Here is a 20947-nt window from a genome sequence, read left to right on the forward strand (position 1 = left end):
GCAGATGGAGATAGACCAGGAGTGCAGGATGTTTGCAACCATCAACCCTCATCGGAGATTGTTTGAGTACACCCACCTTCCATTCGGAGTTTCATTGGCACTGCCAATTTTCAGCAGGTGATAGAAAATATCTTGCAAGGCCTGTCAAAAGTGGCCAGCTATCTGGATGAATTGCTCATTACGGGATTCACTGAGAAGGAACATATGGACAACTTACAGGAAGTGCCCCAGTGGTTTTTGCATGTAGGCGCCTGGCTGAAGAGGAGCAAGTGTGTGTGTTCTGCGCTAGAACGGTGACCTATCTAGGTTACAGGGTGGACAGGGGTGGTCTACACTTGGTGGAAGATAAAGTTTGCACTATAAAAGGAACCCTGGCCCAAGGAACACCACTGAGCTCTGGGCGTTTTTAGGCCTGGTCAACTACTATGGGAAGCTCATTGTCAACCTATCCACTCGGTTATCTCTGTTCCACATACTAAAGACCAGGAGTGGTGCTGGGGCGCTTCACAAGACAAAGCATTTGTTGTTGTTAAGAAGTGTCTGTCCATGCAAACTTTTACAAATATGATCCGGTTTGGCCTATAATCTTAACATGCAATGCTTCCCCCTACGGCAGTCATTGGTCCTGACCAGTGGGTGGGTCGCAGGTGGGTGTCGGGAGGCACGCGGGGCAATTGGTCGCGGCTTTCCCGATCGCGGAAAGAAGTGCCCAACGGCCGCGACCGACTATCAGACTGCATGCCCCCTCAGCAGTGCACAGGCCCGGAGCCCAGCAAGGCAGAACACCTACTCCTGACATCAGTGCGCTGACCCAGAAGCAGATTCTTTTTAAAAATCGATGGAGTCTTCTCTCCAAAAGCGGTGGCAGAGAGAAGGTCATGCGCACTGTACACTTGCATCACATGCTCTGGGAGCAAGAGTGATTCCTCCATTTTGTAGCTGCCAGCAGTGCTGGTGGGAACCACAAAGCCTCTGGTGAGTAACCCATGAAGAAGCTGAAACCATGAACAAAGCAGTATAAAGATTATTTCTTAAGGTATCAGTTTATTAATTGTGCCAATGCAAATCAGGATGCAAAGCTCATGTGTGTTATATGCAGGGATGTACTGACAAATGAAAGATTAAAACCCTCAAAACTTCAAAGGCATTTGAAGATTAATCATGGCGAGTTCATGGACAAACCTCGATTTGTTTCAATGGATGTGGCAAGAACGTAATCATCAGTTGAAGTTCTTAGCAGAAATGTAACATTTAAAGATATAGCAAGTGAGATCGTGAGGACCGAGCAGGCTCACCTGTCATATTAAAGGTAAGTAGAAATGGTGGGTCATGAAGTTTGGGCTGGCGTGGGTCTCAAAGGTTGGCGAACATGGACCTGCGCTGTCAGAGACATTTTGTGATTGCCTAGTCTGCAGCACTGGCAGCGCAGAGACACAAAAGAGGCACTTGACTGAGCCTTCCCTGAACCTCCCAACAGGCACTGCAGATTTCCTTGTCCCAGTAGAGTGTTGAGTGTGAATCGCGCCACGCCGCCCCGACGCTGGTCCGGCGATTCTACAGAGCACGGAGAATTGGCGCCATTGACGCCGCTGCAGTCGGCACACCGCCGGTTAGGGGCCGCTGTATGGGGCTGCTCCCGGTGATCCCTGGACCGGGATAGGCTGAGCACACACGCTGAAAAAGCCAAATCCTGCCGGCGCCGTCCACGCCTGCTCTCTCTCGGCGGGACCTCAGCGTGGATGCATCTGGGAGCGGCCTTGTTGGGGGGGGGGGGGGGGGGAGACACGACTGGGGGGGGGGGGGCATCCGCGGTGGCCTGGCCCACGATCGGGGTATACCAATCGGCAGGCTGGCCTCTCGGGCTGTGGCCATTTTTGTTCCATGCCAGCCCCTCTAGCCCTACGCCATGTTGCGTCGGGGCCGGCGCGGAGAAGGGAGCCACCGCGCATGCGCGGCAATTGCATCGGCACATTGGCACCGGTGCCACTGCCCATGCGTGGACCCCGCGGCGCCCATCTAACGCTGGTCCTGGCAGCTGGAGCAGCGTGGGTCACTCCAGTGCCATGCTGGCCCCCTCTAAGGGTCAGAATTTCTGCTCCTGAGACGATGCTGACGTCCTCGAGAAACGCGACGGCGTTTACGACGGCGTCAACACTTAGCCTCAGGGTCAGAGAATCCCGCCCCATGAGTCCCAATAGTCCAGGTGCCCCAGCTAAGGTAGACGTCTGCCTCGGGATCGGAATTATCACATGGATGAACTAGAGGAAGAGACTGCAATGCAGTTAGATTGCCTGGTGGCACCTCGTGTAGCCCTATTCAGGTCGCAGTGTAGGTGAATGGACACATGCTGTGCAAGGAATTGGATACTTGTGTGTCAGTGTCCATGGCGGCCCAGAGCACCTTCAACTGCTTACGACGGGGCATACAAACTTAGGCTTTGACAAACATGGCTGCTCATTTGGTCACGTACACAGGAGAGCAACCGTGGATCGTGGGGATTGACTCCCGTGTTCACGGCTCTCAGTCAGTTCAACCCTCCCTTATTGTGGTTCATGGGAGCGGCCCCAGCCTCTAGGGTGTGATTAGTTGCGCCACTTGCATTTGGACTGGAAGCTCATTCTGCAGGTCGGATCCGGTGGACTGTGCGAAATGCTCAGGAAGTTCCCGGACATTTTCCAGTCTGGTCTGGGACCCATTAAAGGAGCCAGCTGCACTATTTCTGGGCGCATCCAATTCCCTATGCCTTGGTGGAGAAGGTAGATGCCGAGCTCGACCGGTTAGAGAGTGTAGGCATTATTTTGCCCGTATGCTTCGCTGACTGGGCAGCACCAGCGGTTCCTGTTCTGAAACCGGATGGGACTGTCCGCCTCTGCGGGGATTACAAATTGACAGTCAATACTGCCTCCCAGCTCAACCGCTGCCCCATGCCTTGCACAGAGGACCTGTATGTCAAGTTGTTTGGTGGGTGCTGGTTTACTAAATTGGACATGGGCAATGCGTGTCTGCAGCTTGAACTACACCAGTCCTCTCACCAACAAGTTACAATTAGTGCATAACAGGGTCTCTACGAATATAACCAATTGTCTTGTGGGGTCTCCTCGGCCAGTGCGATATTTCAGTACATCGCAGAAAATATCCTGCGAGGTTTGCCGCGCCTCGCAATATAGTTGGACGATGTGCTGGTCACAGGGGCTACCGACCAGGAGCATTTGAGAAACCTGGAGGCGGTGCTGTGATGCTTTTCGGAATTTGGCGGGAAATTTGTCCCAAATTTTGTTGTCGAAATGGCTCCCAAAGAATCACGAGGCCTGAATTTGGGTGCGGCCCAGGAGGCAGCTTTCCAGCCTATCAAGAGACAGGTTGTCCTCAGGTGTGTTGACACACTGCGACTCGAGCAAGCTGGTAATCATCACATGTGATGCGTCACCTTATTGGACCCTATTGGCCCATCGGATGCCGGATGGTCGGGAAAAGCCGACCGCTTTTGCATCCCAGACGCTGACCGCTAGTGTACACAGATCAAGAAGGAGGGTTTGGCGGTGGCATTCAGCGTGGAAAGATTCGACCAGTATGTATACGGTCTCCATTTCTACATCATGATGGACCATAAGGCATTGCTCGGTCTTTTTCACGAGAACAAAGCGATCTCGCCCATTGCATCAGCATGAATCCAGCGCTGGGCCCTGCTGCTGGCCGCATAGGAGTACTCCTTTGAGCATCGGCCTGGGACCCACATGGTGCACGCTGACCGAGACCTGCCCGCCCCACCCCCACCAGTTTCCCACTAGACTGCAAAGATCTCCTACCGGGTTCAGGTCAGCAGCCAGCTGCTAATCCATGATCTGGAACATCTTCGGTTGCGAAAGCCACCCCACCCCTTTGTCCCTTTCCTGATGTGCGCCCCGTTTCAGATTGTCCGATTCCGCTGTCTAACAGACTCGCTGTGACGCCCCGCCAATGTCTCGACACACAACCACAGGATACACTCTTCGGATTCTCAGATGGACACACAGCCTTCTGCGGCCCCTGTGCTGGATTCGGGTGTGCAGCTGCCTCCTGCTGCTGTCCTGCTGCGGCGCTCCTGTAGGAAGCGGCATTCCCCAGCGCGATATTCACCATCGGAACCAGTGCCTCAGGCACCGGATATTCCATCTGAGTCGAATGGAGTCCATCGCCCTTCCTGTCCTTCTGTTTCTCCTCCTTGTCCACGGCCATCGCAGGGTCCAATAACCTATCCCTGTGCAGAACGTACGGGGCCGGGACAATGGTATTCCCAGAGTCCCATGCTAAGGAGCAGGACAGCTTAATCTCTTCCTGTATAAAGCCGGCCATCCACTCGCCCAATTGGGTATCGCCGGGAGCCGTATACCTGATGCTTGGGAAATAAATCTTTCGTCTTTTGCTCAACTTGGTATGGACTCCATTTTGTGGGCACAAAATCCCCCATTTAAGATAGAGAGGAGGAGGATTTCTTTCTCTCAGGGGGTCGTTCGTCTTTGGAATTCTCTTCCCCAGAGAGCAGTGGAGGCAGGGTCATTGAATATTCTTAAAGGCTAAGTTAGAACAAATTTGGATTGATAAAGGAGTCAACGGTTATAGGGTGAGGGGTAGACAAGAAAGGAGAGTTGAGACCACAATCAGATCAGCCATGATGTAATCAAGTAGCAGAGCAGGCTCGAGGGGCCGAATGGCCTACTCTTGCTCCTACTTTGTATGTTTGTATGTTCACAGCCCAACAATATCACACCAACACCACACACACACAAAATCCCCCCTCCCACAGACGCACACCCAACCCAGGCTCTTAGACACACCCTCGCATATACACCCCTGACACAAACACCACACCCACACACACCATGCACATCAATACCCACACACATTCACCCCACCCATACACTCCCAAAGCACCTGCGCACGCAAACACACATATCCCTACATCCTGTACACACACACCAACGAAGGTGGACCTTACCCAGCTCCTTACTGACTGCTCTCCGTATCGGCTGTCCCAGGGACACGTGTTTCACCTCACACCAGTAAGTGCAGTTACTTTCCCTCTCTGCTGTTGGGACAGTGAGCTGGCTCACAGTCCGGTAGGTGCTGTTACTGCCCAAAGCCACTGCAAACTGCATCACTCCCGTATCCACTGGGCCATTCTCATCTCTCCAAGTCACTGAAATATCAGCAGGGTAAAAGTCTGATACCAAACAACTCATTACAACTGTTAGTCCTGCAGAGGCTGCGTCAAGAGGGGGAGAGACCAGCTGGATGACAGGCTCCTGAATGTAACCATCTACAGCAGAGAGGAACAGATCATTAAATACGAGATTAAACAAATATTTACAGTTCTATCACATACATTTGGCGAAGGCAGAGGGTAGTGAGTATCTTGGATAGATAGCACCAATAATTTTGTAACAAGCAGAACAAGACATTCAGAACTCCAGAACATGGTAAACCAATAACATCGGCTCAGCTGATCTCATGACACAGCTGACTCGATGAGCTGAATAGCTACTCCTGCTCCTTGTTCTTGTGCTCTTGCCTCCTTATGATTACTCCAACTGCAGGTAGAACACTCAATGGTTCCTATATTAAAGCACAAGGTAGCAGACTCAGTACAAGATGAAATGATTAATACAAAAGCTTATGCTACATTTGTTAAATAGACTTTGCAGTTATTTAACGCAATGGTACAATAATAAGCTGAGAAAACGAGATAGAATGAAGTGCAGCAAGACCTTTCAGCTTATTCTCTTCCTACGAAGTACATTGACAATGCCACACACTTTTCCCAATCTACATAAGCCCCTGGGGACAGTGGACAATCACAGGCACAGCTTCAGGAAGAGAAAGTGTAAAACATTTTCCTGCTCCTCCTCCAACCTTCCAAAAAAATAAGCAATAAAAGCTCCAAGTTATTGATGTATTATTAAAATCTACCTTTCTTGAAGTCAATGCACATTATGGATGACAGACAGCTTTGACAGGCCACTGCCACCCATGGCAAATAATCACCCAAGCGCCTCCTAACTTTATAAGATAATCTTTTTTTAATAATCTTACTAATTGAGGAAAATATGTTTGACAGGAATGTACTGCATGGAATTCCAACTCCACTTTTCACAACAATATAAGATTTATACAGTACCCAAGTGGTAGAGTGTAAGTTGACAATACAATGTAGTTTGAAAACAAAATCAATCATAAGGGTAACATATAGCTTATCCATGTAATTCCAAAAGTATTTTTTTTTTAGTAATTTGATGTATTCAGATGGTCCCTTGAACATGCCTTATTTAAGGTAATAGTAATTCAGGTGTTAATTCGACTGATTCCTAAAATGAAGGGGTTAACTTATGTGGGAAGGTTGGACAGATTAGATCTATGTCCACTATGTCCATTGCAATTTAGAAAAACCAGGAGGTGATTTTATTGAAACACACAAGGTCCTGAGGAGACTTGACAGGGTGGATGCTGAAAGGATGTTTTCCTCTGTAGGGGTCCAGAACCAGGGCACAGAGTTTAAAGTTTCGGGATCTCCTATTTAAAAATTTTTTCTCTCAAGTGTCATTAGTCTGTGAAATGCTCTTCCTCAGAGAGGAACTGTGGCAGGTTCTACACGAAGTTTGGGTTGGAGCTGGGGCCCCTGTTCGTCGAGATGTATAATGAGTCATTGGAGAGGAGAGAGCAGCTCCCCCCCAATTCTGTCTCAGGCCTCGATATCGCTCATTTTAAAGAAAGACAAGGACCCGGAGCAGTGTGGGTCGCACCTCCTGATTTCGCTGTTGAACGTAGATGCAAAGCTGTCAGCGTTGGTACTGGTGACGCGGATAGAGGATTGTGTGCCGGGGCTGATAGGATTTGTGAAGAGGCAGCAGCTGTCAGTGAATGTCCAGAGATTACCGAATGCAATTATGATGCCCTTGGAGGGAATGGGAAGTTGGAATGGACACGGAGAAAGCTTTCGATTGGGTCGAGTGGGTGTACTTATTCGTGGTGCTTGGATAGTTTGGGCAGGGGTTTGTGATTGGGTTTGGTTGTTATATAAGGTGCCTAAGGAGTGTACAAAACAGCTGAGAGTATTTTGGGTTTCATCGGGGGGCAAGGCAGGGGTGTCCGCTCTCCCCATTGGTCTTTGCCCTAGTGATTGAGCCGCTGGCAATGGTGTTTGAGGTGTTGAGAGGGTGGAGGGCAGCATTGAGTTTTGTTGTACACTGATGAATCCTGCTGTTTATTTCGAACCTGGCCGGGAGCTTCAACAGGATCAGAATTTTGCGGGCATTTAGCCTGTTTTTGTGGCATTAGCTCAACATGGGAAAAATGTGAGATATACCCAATTAACGCCTAGAAACTTGGGAGGAATTTGGGGATGCTGCCGTTTCTGTTGGTAGTGATGAGTTTTTGTTATCTCGGGATACAAGTGGCATGGGGTTCGGCCCAGCTTCGTAAGTTGAAATTGCCGTGGTTGGTGGAGGGAATGAAGGCGGACTTTAAGAGGTGGGATGTGTTGCCATTGTCATTGGCTGGTCGGGTCAGATGGCAAAGATGACGGTGCTGTCAAAGCTTTTGTTAGTGTTCCAGAATCTTCCGATCTTTGTGCTTAATTCCTTTTTTAGGAAGGTTAATGGGATGATTTTGAGGTTCATGTGGGCAGGTAAAGCTTAGCGGTGTTGCGGGAGCTTTGCCGTTAGTTATTCAACTATAGCTCTAACTCGAAGTGCCTTCTGGTTAATTCGGGAGTGAAATACGCTATAGTTGAATGACTAACAGTGAGGTTCCCATCACAAACCTCTTTGGCGGTTCTGAGGATGTTCTTGGAGAGGGATCGATGGTGGTTAGCATCAGCAAAACTATTATTGGGCAGCAAATACTGCAATGATCAGGAAATGGGTGGAGGAGGACCAGTCAGTGTGGGGGTTGAATGGAGGCGGCCTCATGTAAAGGGACCAGTTTGAGGGCACTATTGTTGGCGCCCCTTCCGTTCACCGGCCAGATACTCCACGAGCCAAGTGATGGTATGGAACTGGCAGCACCCCTGGCAGCATTTTAGAATGGAAGGCATGTCCCTTATGGGTGCCCATCTACGACAATCAGATTTGCCCCAACGGGGTTGGATGCGAGGTTCCATGATGGCGGCAGGTGGGGATAGAATATTTTAGTTGGAGGGAAGTTTGCAGACTTGGGGAAGCTGGAGCGGACATACCAGTTGCTGAAGGGGAATGGGTTTAGGTATCTGCAGGTTAGGGACTTTATGAAGAAGGAGGTGGGTTTGTTTCACGCTCGGACACTACCAGCGCTGCAGGACAAACTCCTACCTGAGGAGGAAATACGAGGCAGCAAGGTCACTGGCATATATAGGGAGTGGTTGAAGAGAGTGCCCCGGTGGAGGAGATTAGGCGCAAGTCGGGGGGTGGGGGGGGGGGGGGGGGGGGGGGGGGGGGCTGGGTGGAGTTTTGAAGGCTGGAGTGTGGAGTAAGGCTTTGTGGAAGTTTAATGCGTCCTCGTCTTGCGCAAACCAAGTCTCATCTAGTTCAAAGTGGTACACAGGGTCCACATGATGGTGTCCAGGATGAGTTGGTTCTTTCCAAGGGTGGAGGATCAGTGTGGGCGGAGCCTGGCGAACCATGTCCACATGTTGTGGTAGGGAAGAGGCCAATATGCTGGCCTTTGCCTCCCTGATAGCCTGGAGATGGTTTTGAAGTACTGGTGGGACTCGGAGCCACCGTGTTCAGGGGTATGGGTGAGTGTTTTGGCAGAGTTCCTGCACTTAGAGAAATCAAGTTCACTCTCAGAGGTGTAGAGGAAGGGTTCGGGTGGAGAGGAAGGGTTCGGGTGGAAGCTGTTCATCGACTTCTTTAAGGAGTATTAAGGTACTGAGTCGTCAGCAGGGAATGGGGTTTATTCTCCCAGGGGTCTGGGTTAAAAGTTTTTAAAAAGGGGGGTATGCCAAGATGTTGTGGTTGTTTACCGTTGCCACAGTTGTTTTTTGTGTCTCTTCTTTGTTATGTATTTATCTGAAAATGCCTCCACTGAAATATATATTTTTTTTAAAAGAAATTTATTATGCCCAATCATCCTTACTCCTAAAAATGCTCATTGATCTTATGCCTGACTGTAACTGCATTATCTAAATAAGAACCAGTCCTTGTCTTATCTGATACATTAATAAGTATTACAGCCTCTGCAATAACAACCCCGAACCTCGTACTGATGAAGACACATAGGCTAAAAGCACATGTTCTGTTAAAGTGGTGAGACTTAGTTAGAAGCCAGTAATCAATGATGGTTCCATATAGGATCTGGACACAACCTGTTTAATAAACCTACCATCTTTATTGATCTTTCTGATGATAGGTGAAGACAGTGCTTCGTGCGAAACAACACAAGTGTAATGAGAGCCACTGAACCATTGCGATGTTGAAATTGCTAATTTACTGATCATGGTGTAACAGTCATTTGAATCCATCAGTCTACCCCAGTGCGTAATCTCTGAAAATACCTGTATGCCTCCTTTATACCAAGACACAGATATTTCTTTTGGGTAGAAGCCTCTTGACACACAAACAAGTGTACTATTGCCAGTCTGCTGGGAAATGCTCTCAGGAGGTGCATAATGGACATCCACTGAAGGTGGCCTTGGTAAAATGGCTGAAAGTAGAAGGGGAAAAGGCAATTAATTTAAATCATCTTTCATCATATTAAAACAACATGGACTATTACAGCTCTGATTAGAGCTAGTTGTATTGTACCTCTTGCGTGTTTTCCTAACCCAGTTTGAGTGTACCTTTAATATGAGGTGCTACTTTTGTTCCACCCAGGCTCTTCAAAGTATTTTCTTCTGTGTTTTGCCCATATTTGTTTTTCCGATTATGTGTCTGAGCTGAGGAGTTAAGGTGCCTCGTATTGCAAGACTGACTGATGAGGAAACATGACATAATAATAATAGCTTATTGTCACGAGTAGGCTTCAATAAAGTTACTGTGAAAAGCCCATAGTCGCCACATTCCGGCGCCTATTCAGGGAGGCCAGTACAGGAATTGAACCCGCGCTGCTGGCATTGTTCTGCATTACAAGCCAGCTGTTTAGCCCACTGTGCTAAACCAGCCCCTACAACTTGGCTTCTTCAGTTTTGAAAGGAGGTGTACAAGGATAGTCCTTAAAGAGGTGTAAACTGGTTTAAACAAACAATGTCAGGCATCAGGAAATACATTAAGTTTAAGGTCTGAATTGATCTTTGAGCTTAGACTATAGAGTAAATGATATGAATTGATCAAGCAGCAAGTTAAATGCTGTGCTCAGTAATCAGTAAATTTCTATGCTTGCTAAAGATCGTTTATAAGGTAGTTGTTGGCTACAGTACTGGATCTGGACACCCACAAATTAATTTTGTGGGTGATTTGAACTGTGTTGGTTCCGAAAGTGGATCCCTCCAAGCTGGTTGGGATGGCAAAAGTATTGTCTCCGTTTATGGAGGAGATGCAGAGGGCAGATCAGTGGCAGTTTACGCATCCTGGGGAGAAGAAGTTCTTATTTTTTCCCTCGGTGCACAAGGTGTATTCAATGATTGATTTTTTTTTAATTCAAAGTACCCAATTCATTTTGTTTCAAATTAAGGGGCAATTTAGTGTGACCAGTCCACCTAACCTGCACATCTTTTGGGTTGTGGGGATGAGAGCCATGCGGTCATGGGGAGAATGTGCAAACTCCACACGAACAGTGACCCAGGACCGGGATTGAATCCTGGTCCTCGGCACTGTGAGGCAGCAGTGCTAACCATTACGCCACCGTGCTGCCCGAGGTTTGATTACTTTATTATGAGTCAGACTCTTCTCGCTTTGGTGAGGAAGGCGGAGTACTCGGCGATGGTTATTTCTGACCATGCCCCACACTGGGTGGATCTGGTGTTGGATGTCAGTTGGGAGCGTCGCAGGGGATGGCGGTTAGACGTAGGGCTGTTGTCGGCCTGGGGTTTCATGTAAGGATTTCGAAGGCTATATGGGTGTATGTCAAGCGTAACGATAAACGGATAGTCTTGTCCCCGACTTTATGGGAGGCGCTGCCTTGGTGCTCAGAGGAGACATCATAGCATATAAGGCACATGTGGACGGAGAGGCGACAGAGGTTGATGGATGAGATCCTGGGGATGGATCATAAATATGTGAGGGACTTAACCCGGAACTCTTGGCCTGCAGGAAAAAACTGTAAATGCAGTTTGACCTGCTGTCCACGGACAGTGTGGTGCATCAATTGAGGCGGGCTAAAGGGACGGGGTGCTAGTATGAGGAGAAGGTCAGCCATCTCTTGGCTCACCAATAAGGCAACAGGAAATTGTTTAGGTTAGGGGTTTCCACCCCAAATATGATAAACGGAATGATTAGGCCAGAGCTGCTGGAGGATGGAGGGGGAATGACGGAGTGCTTCGGGGATTTGGAACTTCCCCAATGTGGGGGAGGAACTGCAGGAGGATCTGGAGGCACCCCTGGTTCTGGAGGAGATTTAGACAGCGTTGAGGGATTGCCGGGAGAGAGGGGTGGGGGGGGGGACACCTGGGTCCATCTATGTGGAAAATTATGGGTATTTTGCAGAACTCCGGGGCCTTCTCCGGTTACATGTTGAACATAGGCAAGAGAGAATACTTTGTGGTCAGGGGGAGGCGGTTGCCGTTTCGGTTAGCAGGGATTCGTTTTCAGTCCTTAGCGGCCCAAGTGTCTGAGAATTGGGCGCGGTTCCAGAGGTCGAACTATACGGGCTTAGTGAGTCGAATTAAGGCAGGCCTGCGGAGGTGGGATAGTCTCCCTCTATCCTTGGCAGGCCAGGTCCAACCAGTTAAGATGAATATCATGCCGAGATTTTTGTTTTTATTTCAGTGTCGCCCGGTGTTCCTGCCCAAGTCTTTTGTCCGAAGGGTAAGCGATTTATATCCGGCTTTATTTGGGCGGGTGCAGTCCCGAGGATTCTGAGGGGGGTCCTTCAAAGGACAGACAGTTAGGGGGTCTGCCAAACTTGGATATATGATAACTGGGCAGCCAATACAGAGAAGGCGTTGGGGTAGTGAAGGGGCTAGCGGGCTCACTGGATTCAGATGGAGTCTGGGTCATGCAAAGGGACAACTTTTGGACATTGATAATGGCGCCACTTCCGTTGGTGGCGGCAAAGTACTCGGCGAACCCAGTGGTGGTGTCCATGTTAAAGATATGGAGGCAATTCGGCCAGCATTTTAAGTTGGGGGCAGTCTGAAGGCTGAACCCCATTTGTGCTAACCACCTGTTTGAGCCGGCATGGCTGGATGCCAGATTTGGGGCATGGAAAGAGAAAGGACTGGAAAGAGTGAGTGATTTATTCCTGGAAGGGCGGTTTGCCAGCCAGGAGGAATTGAAGGTGAAATTTGGGTTGGCAGGCTCGGAGGTGTTTGGGGACATCCAGGTATGGAGCTTTGTGAAGAAGATGTTCTCAAATTTTCCGTTGGTGCCGCCATCATCCCTATTGGAGGGCATCATCCTGTTTGGGTCGGAGGAGGGCAGCATGTCCGGCGTGTACAAACAGATCATGGGGAAGTGTTGAGTTTGGTGGAAGGAGTAAAAGCCAAATTGGTGGAGGAGTTGGGGCCAATACCTGAGGAGGGTGAGCGCCATGTCATCATATGCGAGACTGAGCCTGACACAGCTCAGGTAGTGTTTCGAGCGCACCTCAGTAAGACTAGGATGAGCCGGTTTTTTGATGGGGTGGAAGGTAGGTGTGAACGCTGTTCGAGAGGATCCGCGCACCACACACACACGTTCTGCTCTGTTCCAAGTTGGTGGATTTTTGGAGGTCGTTTTTTAACACCATGTCGGTGATCCTAGTATTGATCTAGAGCACGGAGCTCTAGATCAAATGTGCCGGAGCTGCGAGGGCAGATCTCCTTGCCTTCACCTCGCTGGTAATGTGGAGGTGTGTCCTACTGGGCTGGTGTCCAACTTCACCCCACTGCCTCTGCCCCAATCCATCTGTACCAGCTTCACCCCACTGCCTCTGCCCCTGATCCAACTGTATCCAGCTTCACCCCACTGCCTCTGCCCCGATCCATCTGTACCAGCTTCACCCCACTGCCTCTGCCCCTGATCCATCTGTATCCAGCTTCACCCCACTGCCTCTGCCCCGATCCATCTGTACCAGCTTCACCCCACTGCCTCTGCCCCGATCCATCTGTACCAGCTTCACCCCACTGCCTCTGCCCCGATCCATCTGTACCAGCTTCACCCCACTGCCTCTGCCCCCGATCCATCTGTACCAGCTTCACCCCACTGCCTCTGCCCCGATCCATCTGTACCAGCTTCACCCCACTGCCTCTGCCCCGATCCATCTGTACCAGGTTCACCCCACTGCCTCTGCCCCGATCCATCTGTACCAGCTTCACCCCACTGCCTCTGCCCCCGATCCATCTGTACCAGCTTCACCCCACTGCCTCTGCCCCGATCCATCTGTATCCAGCTTCACCCCACTGCCTCTGCCCCGATCCATCTGTACCAGCTTCACCCCACTGCCTCTGCCCCTGATCCATCTGTACCAGCTTCACCCCACTGCCTCTGCCCCTGATCCATCTGTACCAGCTTCACCCCACTGCCTCTGCCCCGATCCATCTGTACCAGCTTCACCCCACTGCCTCTGCCCCGATCCATCTGTACCAGCTTCACCCCACTGCCTCTGCCCCGATCCATCTGTACCAGCTTCACCCCACTGCCTCTGCCCCGATCCATCTGTACCAGCTTCACCCCACTGCCTCTGCCCCGATCCATCTGTACCAGCTTCACCCCACTGCCTCTGCCCCGATCCATCTGTACCAGCTTCACCCCACTGCCTCTGCCCCGACCCATCTGTACCAGCTTCACCCCACTGCCTCTGCCCGATCCATCTGTACCAGCTTCACCCCACTGCCTCTGCCCCGATCCATCTGTACCAGCTTCACCCCACTGCCTCTGCCCCGATCCATCTGTACCAGCTTCACCCCACTGCCTCTGCCCCCGGTCCACCTGTACCAGCTTCACCCCACTGCCTCTGCCCCGATCCATCTGTATCCAGCTTCACCCCACTGCCTCTGCCCCCGATCCACCTGTACCAGCTTCACCCCACTGCCTCTGCCCCGATCCATCTGTATCCAGCTTCACCCCACTGCCTCTGCCCCCGATCCACCTGTACCAGCTTCACCCCTCTGCCTCTGCCCCGATCCATCTGTATCCAGCTTCACCCCACTGCCTCTGCCCCGATCCATCTGTACCAGCTTCACCCCACTGCCTCTGCCCCCGATCCATCTGTACCAGCTTCACCCCACTGCCTCTGCCCCGATCCATCTGTACCAGCTTCACCCCACTGCCTCTGCCCCTGATCCATCCGTATCCAGCTTCACCCCACTGCCTCTGCCCCCGATCCATCTGTACCAGCTTCACCCCACTGCCTCTGCCCCGATCCATCTGTACCAGCTTCACCCCACTGCCTCTGCCCCCGATCCATCTGTACCAGCTTCACCCCACTGCCTCTGCCCCGATCCATCTGTACCAGCTTCACCCCACTGCCTCTGCCCCTGATCTATCTGTACCAGCTTCACCCCACTGCCTCTGCCCCGATCTATCTGTACCAGCTTCACCCCACTGCCTCTGCCCCTGATCCAACTGTATCCAGCTTCACCCCACTGCCTCTGCCCCGATCCATCTGTACCAGCTTCACCCCACTGCCTCTGCCCCCGATCCATCTGTACCAGCTTCACCCCACTGCCTCTGCCCCGATCCATCTGTACCAGCTTCACCCCACTGCCTCTGCCCCGATCCATCTGTACCAGCTTCACCCCACTGCCTCTGCCCCTGATCCATCTGTACCAGCTTCACCCCACTGCCTCTGCCCCGATCCATCTGTATCCAGCTTCAACCCACTGCCTCTGCCCCGATCCATCTGTACCAGCTTCACCCCACTGCCTCTGCCCCCGATCCATCTGTACCACTTCACCCCACTGCCTCTGCCCCGATCCATCTGTACCAGCTTCACCCCACTGCCTCTGCCCCTGATCCATCTGTACCAGCTTCACCCCACTGCCTCTGCCCCTGATCCATCTGTACCAGCTTCACCCCACTGCCTCTGCCCCTGATCCATCTGTACCAGCTTCACCCCACTGCCTCTGCCCCTGATCCATCTGTACCAGCTTCACCCCACTGCCTCTGCCCCGATCCATCTGTACCAGCTTCACCCCACATGCCTCTGCCCCCGATCCATCTGTACCAGCTTCACCCCCACTGCCTCTGCCCCGATCCATCTGTACCAGCTTCACCCCACTGCCTCTGCCCCCGATCCATCTGTACCAGCTTCACCCCACTGCCTCTGCCCCGATCCATCTGTACCAGCTTCACCCCACTGCCTCTGCCCCCTGATCCATCTGTACCAGCTTCACCCCACTGCCTCTGCCCCGATCCATCTGTATCCAGCTTCACCCCACTGCCTCTGCCCCCGATCCACCTGTACCAGCTTCACCCCACTGCCTCTGCCCCGATCCATCTGTATCCAGCTTCACCCCACTGCCTCTGCCCCCGATCCACCTGTACCAGCTTCACCCCTCTGCCTCTGCCCCGATCCATCTGTATCCAGCTTCAACCCACTGCCTCTGCCCCGATCCATCTGTACCAGCTTCACCCCACTGCCTCTGCCCCCGATCCATCTGTACCAGCTTCACCCCACTGCCTCTGCCCCGATCCATCTGTACCAGCTTCACCCCACTGCCTCTGCCCCGATCCATCTGTACCAGCTTCACCCCACTGCCTCTGCCCCGATCCATCTGTACCAGCTTCACCCCACTGCCTCTGCCCCTGACCCATCTGTACCAGCTTAACCCCACTGCCTCTGCCCCTGACCCATCTGTACCAGCTTCACCCCACTGCCTCTGCCCCTGATCCATCAGTACCAGCTTCACCCCACTGCCTCTGCCCGATCCATCTGTACCAGCTTCACCCCACTGCCTCTGCCCCCGATCCATCTGTACCAGCTTCACCCCACTGCCTCTGCCCCCGATCCATCTGTACCAGCTTCATCCCACTGCCTCTGCCCCCGATCCATCTGTACCAGCTTCACCCCACTGCCTCTGCCCCGATCCATCTGTACCAGCTTCACCCCACTGCCTCTGCCCCTGATCCATCTGTACCAGCTTCACCCCACTGCCTCTGCCCCGATCCATCTGTACCAGCTTCACCCCACTGCCTCTGCCCCGATCTATCTGTACCAGCTTCACCCCACTGCCTCTGCCCCGATCGATCTGTACCAGCTTAACCCCACTGCCTCTGCCCCCGATCCATCTGTACCAGCTTCACCCCACTGCCTCTGCCCCGATCCATCTGTACCAGCTTCACCCCACTGCCTCTGCCCCGATCCATCTGTACCAGCTTCACCCCACAGGCTCTGCCCCGATCCATCTGTACCAGCTTCACCCCACTGCCTCTGCCCCGATCCATCTGTACCAGCTTCACCCCACTGCCTCTGCCCCGATCCATCTGTACCAGCTTCACCCCACTGCCTCTGCCCCTGATCCATCTGTACCAGCTTCACCCCACTGCCTCTGCCCCCGATCCATCTGTACCAGCTTCACCCCACTGCCTCTGCCCCTGATCCATCTGTACCAGCTTCACCCCACTGCCTCTGCCCCGATCCATCTGTATCCAGCTTCACCCCACTGCCTCTGCCCCGATCCATCTGTATCCAGCTTCACCCCACTAGCTTTGTGAAGAAGATGTTCTCAAATTTTCGGAGGTGCCACCATCATCCCTATTGGAGGGCATCATCCTGTTTGGGTGATGCACCAGCTTCATCCCACTGGCTCTGTCCCATTCCATCTGTACCAGCTTCACCCCACTGGCTCTGTCCCACTCTATCTGTACCAGCTTCACCCCACTGGCTCTGCCCCTGATCCATCTGTACCAGCTTGTCATGCTCCATCTTTGGCAGGAAGAATAAAGAAATGAGCGTATGGTTTAAGTGGAGACACATTGCTGAACTCTGAAATACAAAGGGATCTGGCAGTCCTGGTACATGAATCACAAAACGTTAGTGTGCAGGTACAACAAGTGATTAGGAAGGCAAATTGGGGCAGCACGGGTGGTGCAGTGGGTTCGCCCTGCTGCCTCATGGCGCCGGGGTCCCAGGTTCGATCCCGGCTCTGGGTCACTGTCCGTGTGGAGTTTGCACATTCTCCTCGTGTTTGCGTGGGTTTCACCCCCACAACCCAAAGATGTGCAGGGTAGGTGGATTGGCCACACTAAATTGCCCCTTAATTGGAAAAAATGAATTGGGTACTCTAAATATATATTTTTTTTAAACAAATTGTTCTTGTTTATTGCAAGGGGAATATAAAACATATGTTTTGCTACAGTTGTACAGGGTGCTGGTGAGACCACATCTGGAGTACTGTGTACAGTCTGAGTTAGATAGATTTTTGATCAACAATGGAGTGAGGAATGTGAAATTGGAGCCACAATCAGATCAGCCATCATCTTATCAAATGGCTGAGCAGACTCGAGGGACCGAATGGCTTACTGCTCCTACTTCTTATGTTCAGATTTATCTACACCATGTCCATGCCATTGACTCCATCCCCGTTCCATCTGCGCCTGATTCACCCAATAGGCTCTACCCCATTCCATCTGTACCAAGTTGATATTGTTGACTTTGTTCCATATACATTAATTCCAAAATATCAGGAAGAAAGCACCAAACATCCCCAATTACCCAGTGAAAGAGGAAGACCTCAGACTGGCACAGTAACCAATATTTTGCTAAATTATTTCATGGGATATGGGCATCACGAGCAAGCACCGGATTTGTTGCCCATCCCCAATTGCCCTTGAACTGTCATTCCAGGGGGCAGTTAAGAGTCAACCACATTTCTGCAGACCTGGAGTCACATGGGTGGCACAGTGGTTAGCACTGTTGCTTCACAGCGCCAGGGTCCCAGGTTCGATTCCTGCTTGGGTCACTGTCTGTGTGGAGTCTGCACGTTCTCCCAGTGTCTGTCCTCCGGGCGCTCCAGTTTCCTCCCACAAATCCTGAAAGACGTGCTTGTTAGGTGAATTGGACATTCTGAATTCTCCCTGTGTACCCGAACAGGTGTCGCAGTGTGGCGACTAGAGGAATTTTCACAGTAACTTCATTGCAGTGTTAATGTAAGCCTGCTTGTGACAATAAAGATTATAATAATAATAATATGTAGGCCAGACCAGATAAGAATGGCAGATTTCCTTCCCTAAAGGACATTAGTGAAGCAGGTCTGTTTTTATAAGGATCGACAATGCTTCCATGGTCACCATTGGACTTTTAATTTCAGATTTTTATTCATTTCAAATTCTACCATTTGCCATGTCATTACCTTGGATCTCTGGACTATTAGCCAGTAACAATACCACTGCATGTCTGCCTCCTGCCATCAGGCTCTGTATAATCGATTGTTTATAAATGAAATGTTGTAGGACATTTCAGTGGGAATAATCCCCCTTTAGTGATCTCCAGATCATTCCTTAACAAGTGCTAGGTATACAATAAAAAAAGGGACAACACAGTTTATTTATTCGTTCATGGGATGTGGGTGCCACTGGCTGGGCCTGCATTTGTTGCCCATCTCTGAAGGCGTTTAAGAGTCAACCACGTTGCTGTTGATCTGGAGTCATGTATAGGTCAGACCAGGTAAGGACGGCAGATTTCCTTCCCTAAAGGACATTAGTGAACCAGATGGGATTTTGTGATAACGGTTTCATGGTCATCATTCGACTTTTAATTCCAGATTTTTATTGAATTCAAATTTTACCATCTACCATGGTGGGATTTGAATCCAGGTCCCCAGAGCATTATTACCCTGGGTCTCTGGGTTACTAGTCCAGTGACAATACCACTATACCACTACCTCCCCAGGCAGCACTGCTGCCTCACAACGCCAGGGGCCCAGGTTCGATTCCAACCTCGGGTGACTGTGTGAAGTTTGCACATTCTCCCCATGTCTATGTGGGTTTCCTCCCACAGTCCAAAGATGTGCAGGTTAGGTGGATTGGCCATGTTAAATTGTCCCTTAGTATCCAGGTTAGTTGGGTTAAGGGCTACCCTTCCAAAGGATGTGTACACTCGATGGGGCGAACAACCTCCTTAGGCACTGTCGGGACTATATTGTACCATATCTATATGTAGGTTAACTTTTGCAATTATGGGGGGGGGGGGGGAAGAACGTTCTTCTTTTGGCGGCCATAGTATATCCCCCACCTGGTTAAATGTTTCCTTCACTTACTTGGTTTCACCTTCAGTGTAATTCCACACCCACACCAGTCATCAGCTGTATCCTCATTTTGACAGTAGTAGGTGGCCGAATCCTTCTGTTTCAAGTTATCGATGTTTAAAATGTGTTTGCTCTCATTGGATCCGGAAAAGCGAGGTTCGATGCCTGGCATTCGAGTAAAATGTTTGGACCCTTGACTCCAGGACAGGAGCCATCTGATAGCTGTGGAGCCAGGCGGCACATAACCCCACTTCACAAGCAGGCTGTCACGGCTGGATCGACACTCAAGCGTCAGCGATTCTCCCTCCTGGCCCAGCACAGTGGTCGAGGGGGTGTGTAGTTCAGTATGGGTGAGAGCTGGGTCTGAAATGAGAAAGAAATAGGAAACGTTCAGGTGAACTCCTGTGAGGACAGGGTGATGGTGAGGCCAGACAGGGAGGTTGGCGCCTTACCCATTTGGAGGAAGATCAGAAGAAGTGTGCAGAACATCCCCTGCCTTTCCATCACTGCTTCCCGCCGCGCACGAGTGAGAAGCTCAAGTGAAGCCTTCTTTCTCAGAGTGCGAGTGTCACTCATTTCCTCCTGGGGATTGATCACGAGTTAAAGGAAGCTGCGGTCGATACTGGCCAACATCAGTCACCACCGCCCCTTCCCACAACAAACAGAGATGAGATCCAGATTCGCAAGGAGGCGCCTGATCTTATTCAAATGGTAAATCTGGAAAAATTACTTCAATAAAATTGCAAGAGCGGGATAAAGGGAAGGCATGCGCGCCAAAAAAATAATTATTAGGTCTGAGTTTGGCAAGTTAGTCATACAGCACAGAAAGAGGCCCTTTGGCCCATCGTTTCTGCACCAGTTTACCACCTATCTATTCTAATCCCCTTTTCCATCACTTGGTTTTATATGCCTCAGTGTTTCAAATGCTCATCTAAATGCTTCTCAAATGCTGTGAGGGTTCCCGCCTGTACCATCCATTCAGGGGGTAAGTTCCAGATTCCCACCACCCTCTAGGTGAAAAGGTTTGTCCTCAAACCCCCTCTATATCTCCTGCTCTTTACCTTAAATCTATCCCCCCTGGTTATTGACCCTTTTAATAAGGGAAAATGGTTTTTTCCTATCTATCCTATGATGTCCTTCATGATTTTGTACACCTCAATCAGCGATCTCTGCTCTAAGGAGAACAACCCCAGCCTAACCAACCACTCTTCTTGTTGAAATGCTCCTCTGCACTTTTTCTTGTCCAATCACATCCTAATGTGGTGGTCAGAACTGCACATAGCTGTGGCCTAATGGGCATTTTATACAGCTCAATCATAACCTGGATAAAAGCAAATTACATGCTGGAATCTGAAACGATTTTTGTGGATTTTGGGAAGTAGGTCTCCTTTATATCGGAGAGACCAAACGCAGACTGGGTGATCGCTTTGCTGAGCATCTTCGGTCTGTGCGCATTCAGGATCCTGACCTTCCTGTTGCTTTCCATTTTAACAAAAGACCCGGCTCTCATGCCCACATGTCTGTCCTTGGCCTGCTGCAATGTTCCAGTGAAGCTCAATGCAAACTGGAGGAACAACATCTCATCTTCCAGTTAGGCACACTACAGCCTTCCGGCCTGAACATCGAATTCAACAACTTCTGATGATCAGCCCCACCTTGACCCATTTGTTTTCA

General features: G+C 50.8%; 1 protein-coding gene across 2 annotated transcripts in view; it reads right to left on the bottom strand.

Moving 5' to 3' along the window:
• The window catches only part of LOC119965090 (immunoglobulin kappa light chain-like), a 41362-nt gene extending 21550 nt beyond the window's left edge, over positions 1-19812 (bottom strand). For both annotated transcript variants that reach the window (XM_038795372.1, XM_038795373.1), the window contains exons 1-4: positions 19726-19812; positions 19286-19636; positions 9334-9654; positions 4976-5296 (exon numbers count right to left, since the gene is read on the bottom strand). In XM_038795372.1, the coding sequence (XP_038651300.1) occupies positions 4976-5296; positions 9334-9654; positions 19286-19636; positions 19726-19777 (1045 nt within the window). In that variant the 5' untranslated portion in view covers positions 19778-19812. The remainder of the gene's footprint in view (positions 1-4975; positions 5297-9333; positions 9655-19285; positions 19637-19725) is intronic.
• Between the last annotated feature and the right edge of the window lie 1135 nt (positions 19813-20947).

Source organism: Scyliorhinus canicula, chromosome 4 (assembly GCF_902713615.1).
Source record: "Scyliorhinus canicula chromosome 4, sScyCan1.1, whole genome shotgun sequence".
In the NCBI taxonomy this organism is placed as follows: Eukaryota; Metazoa; Chordata; class Chondrichthyes; order Carcharhiniformes; family Scyliorhinidae; genus Scyliorhinus; species Scyliorhinus canicula.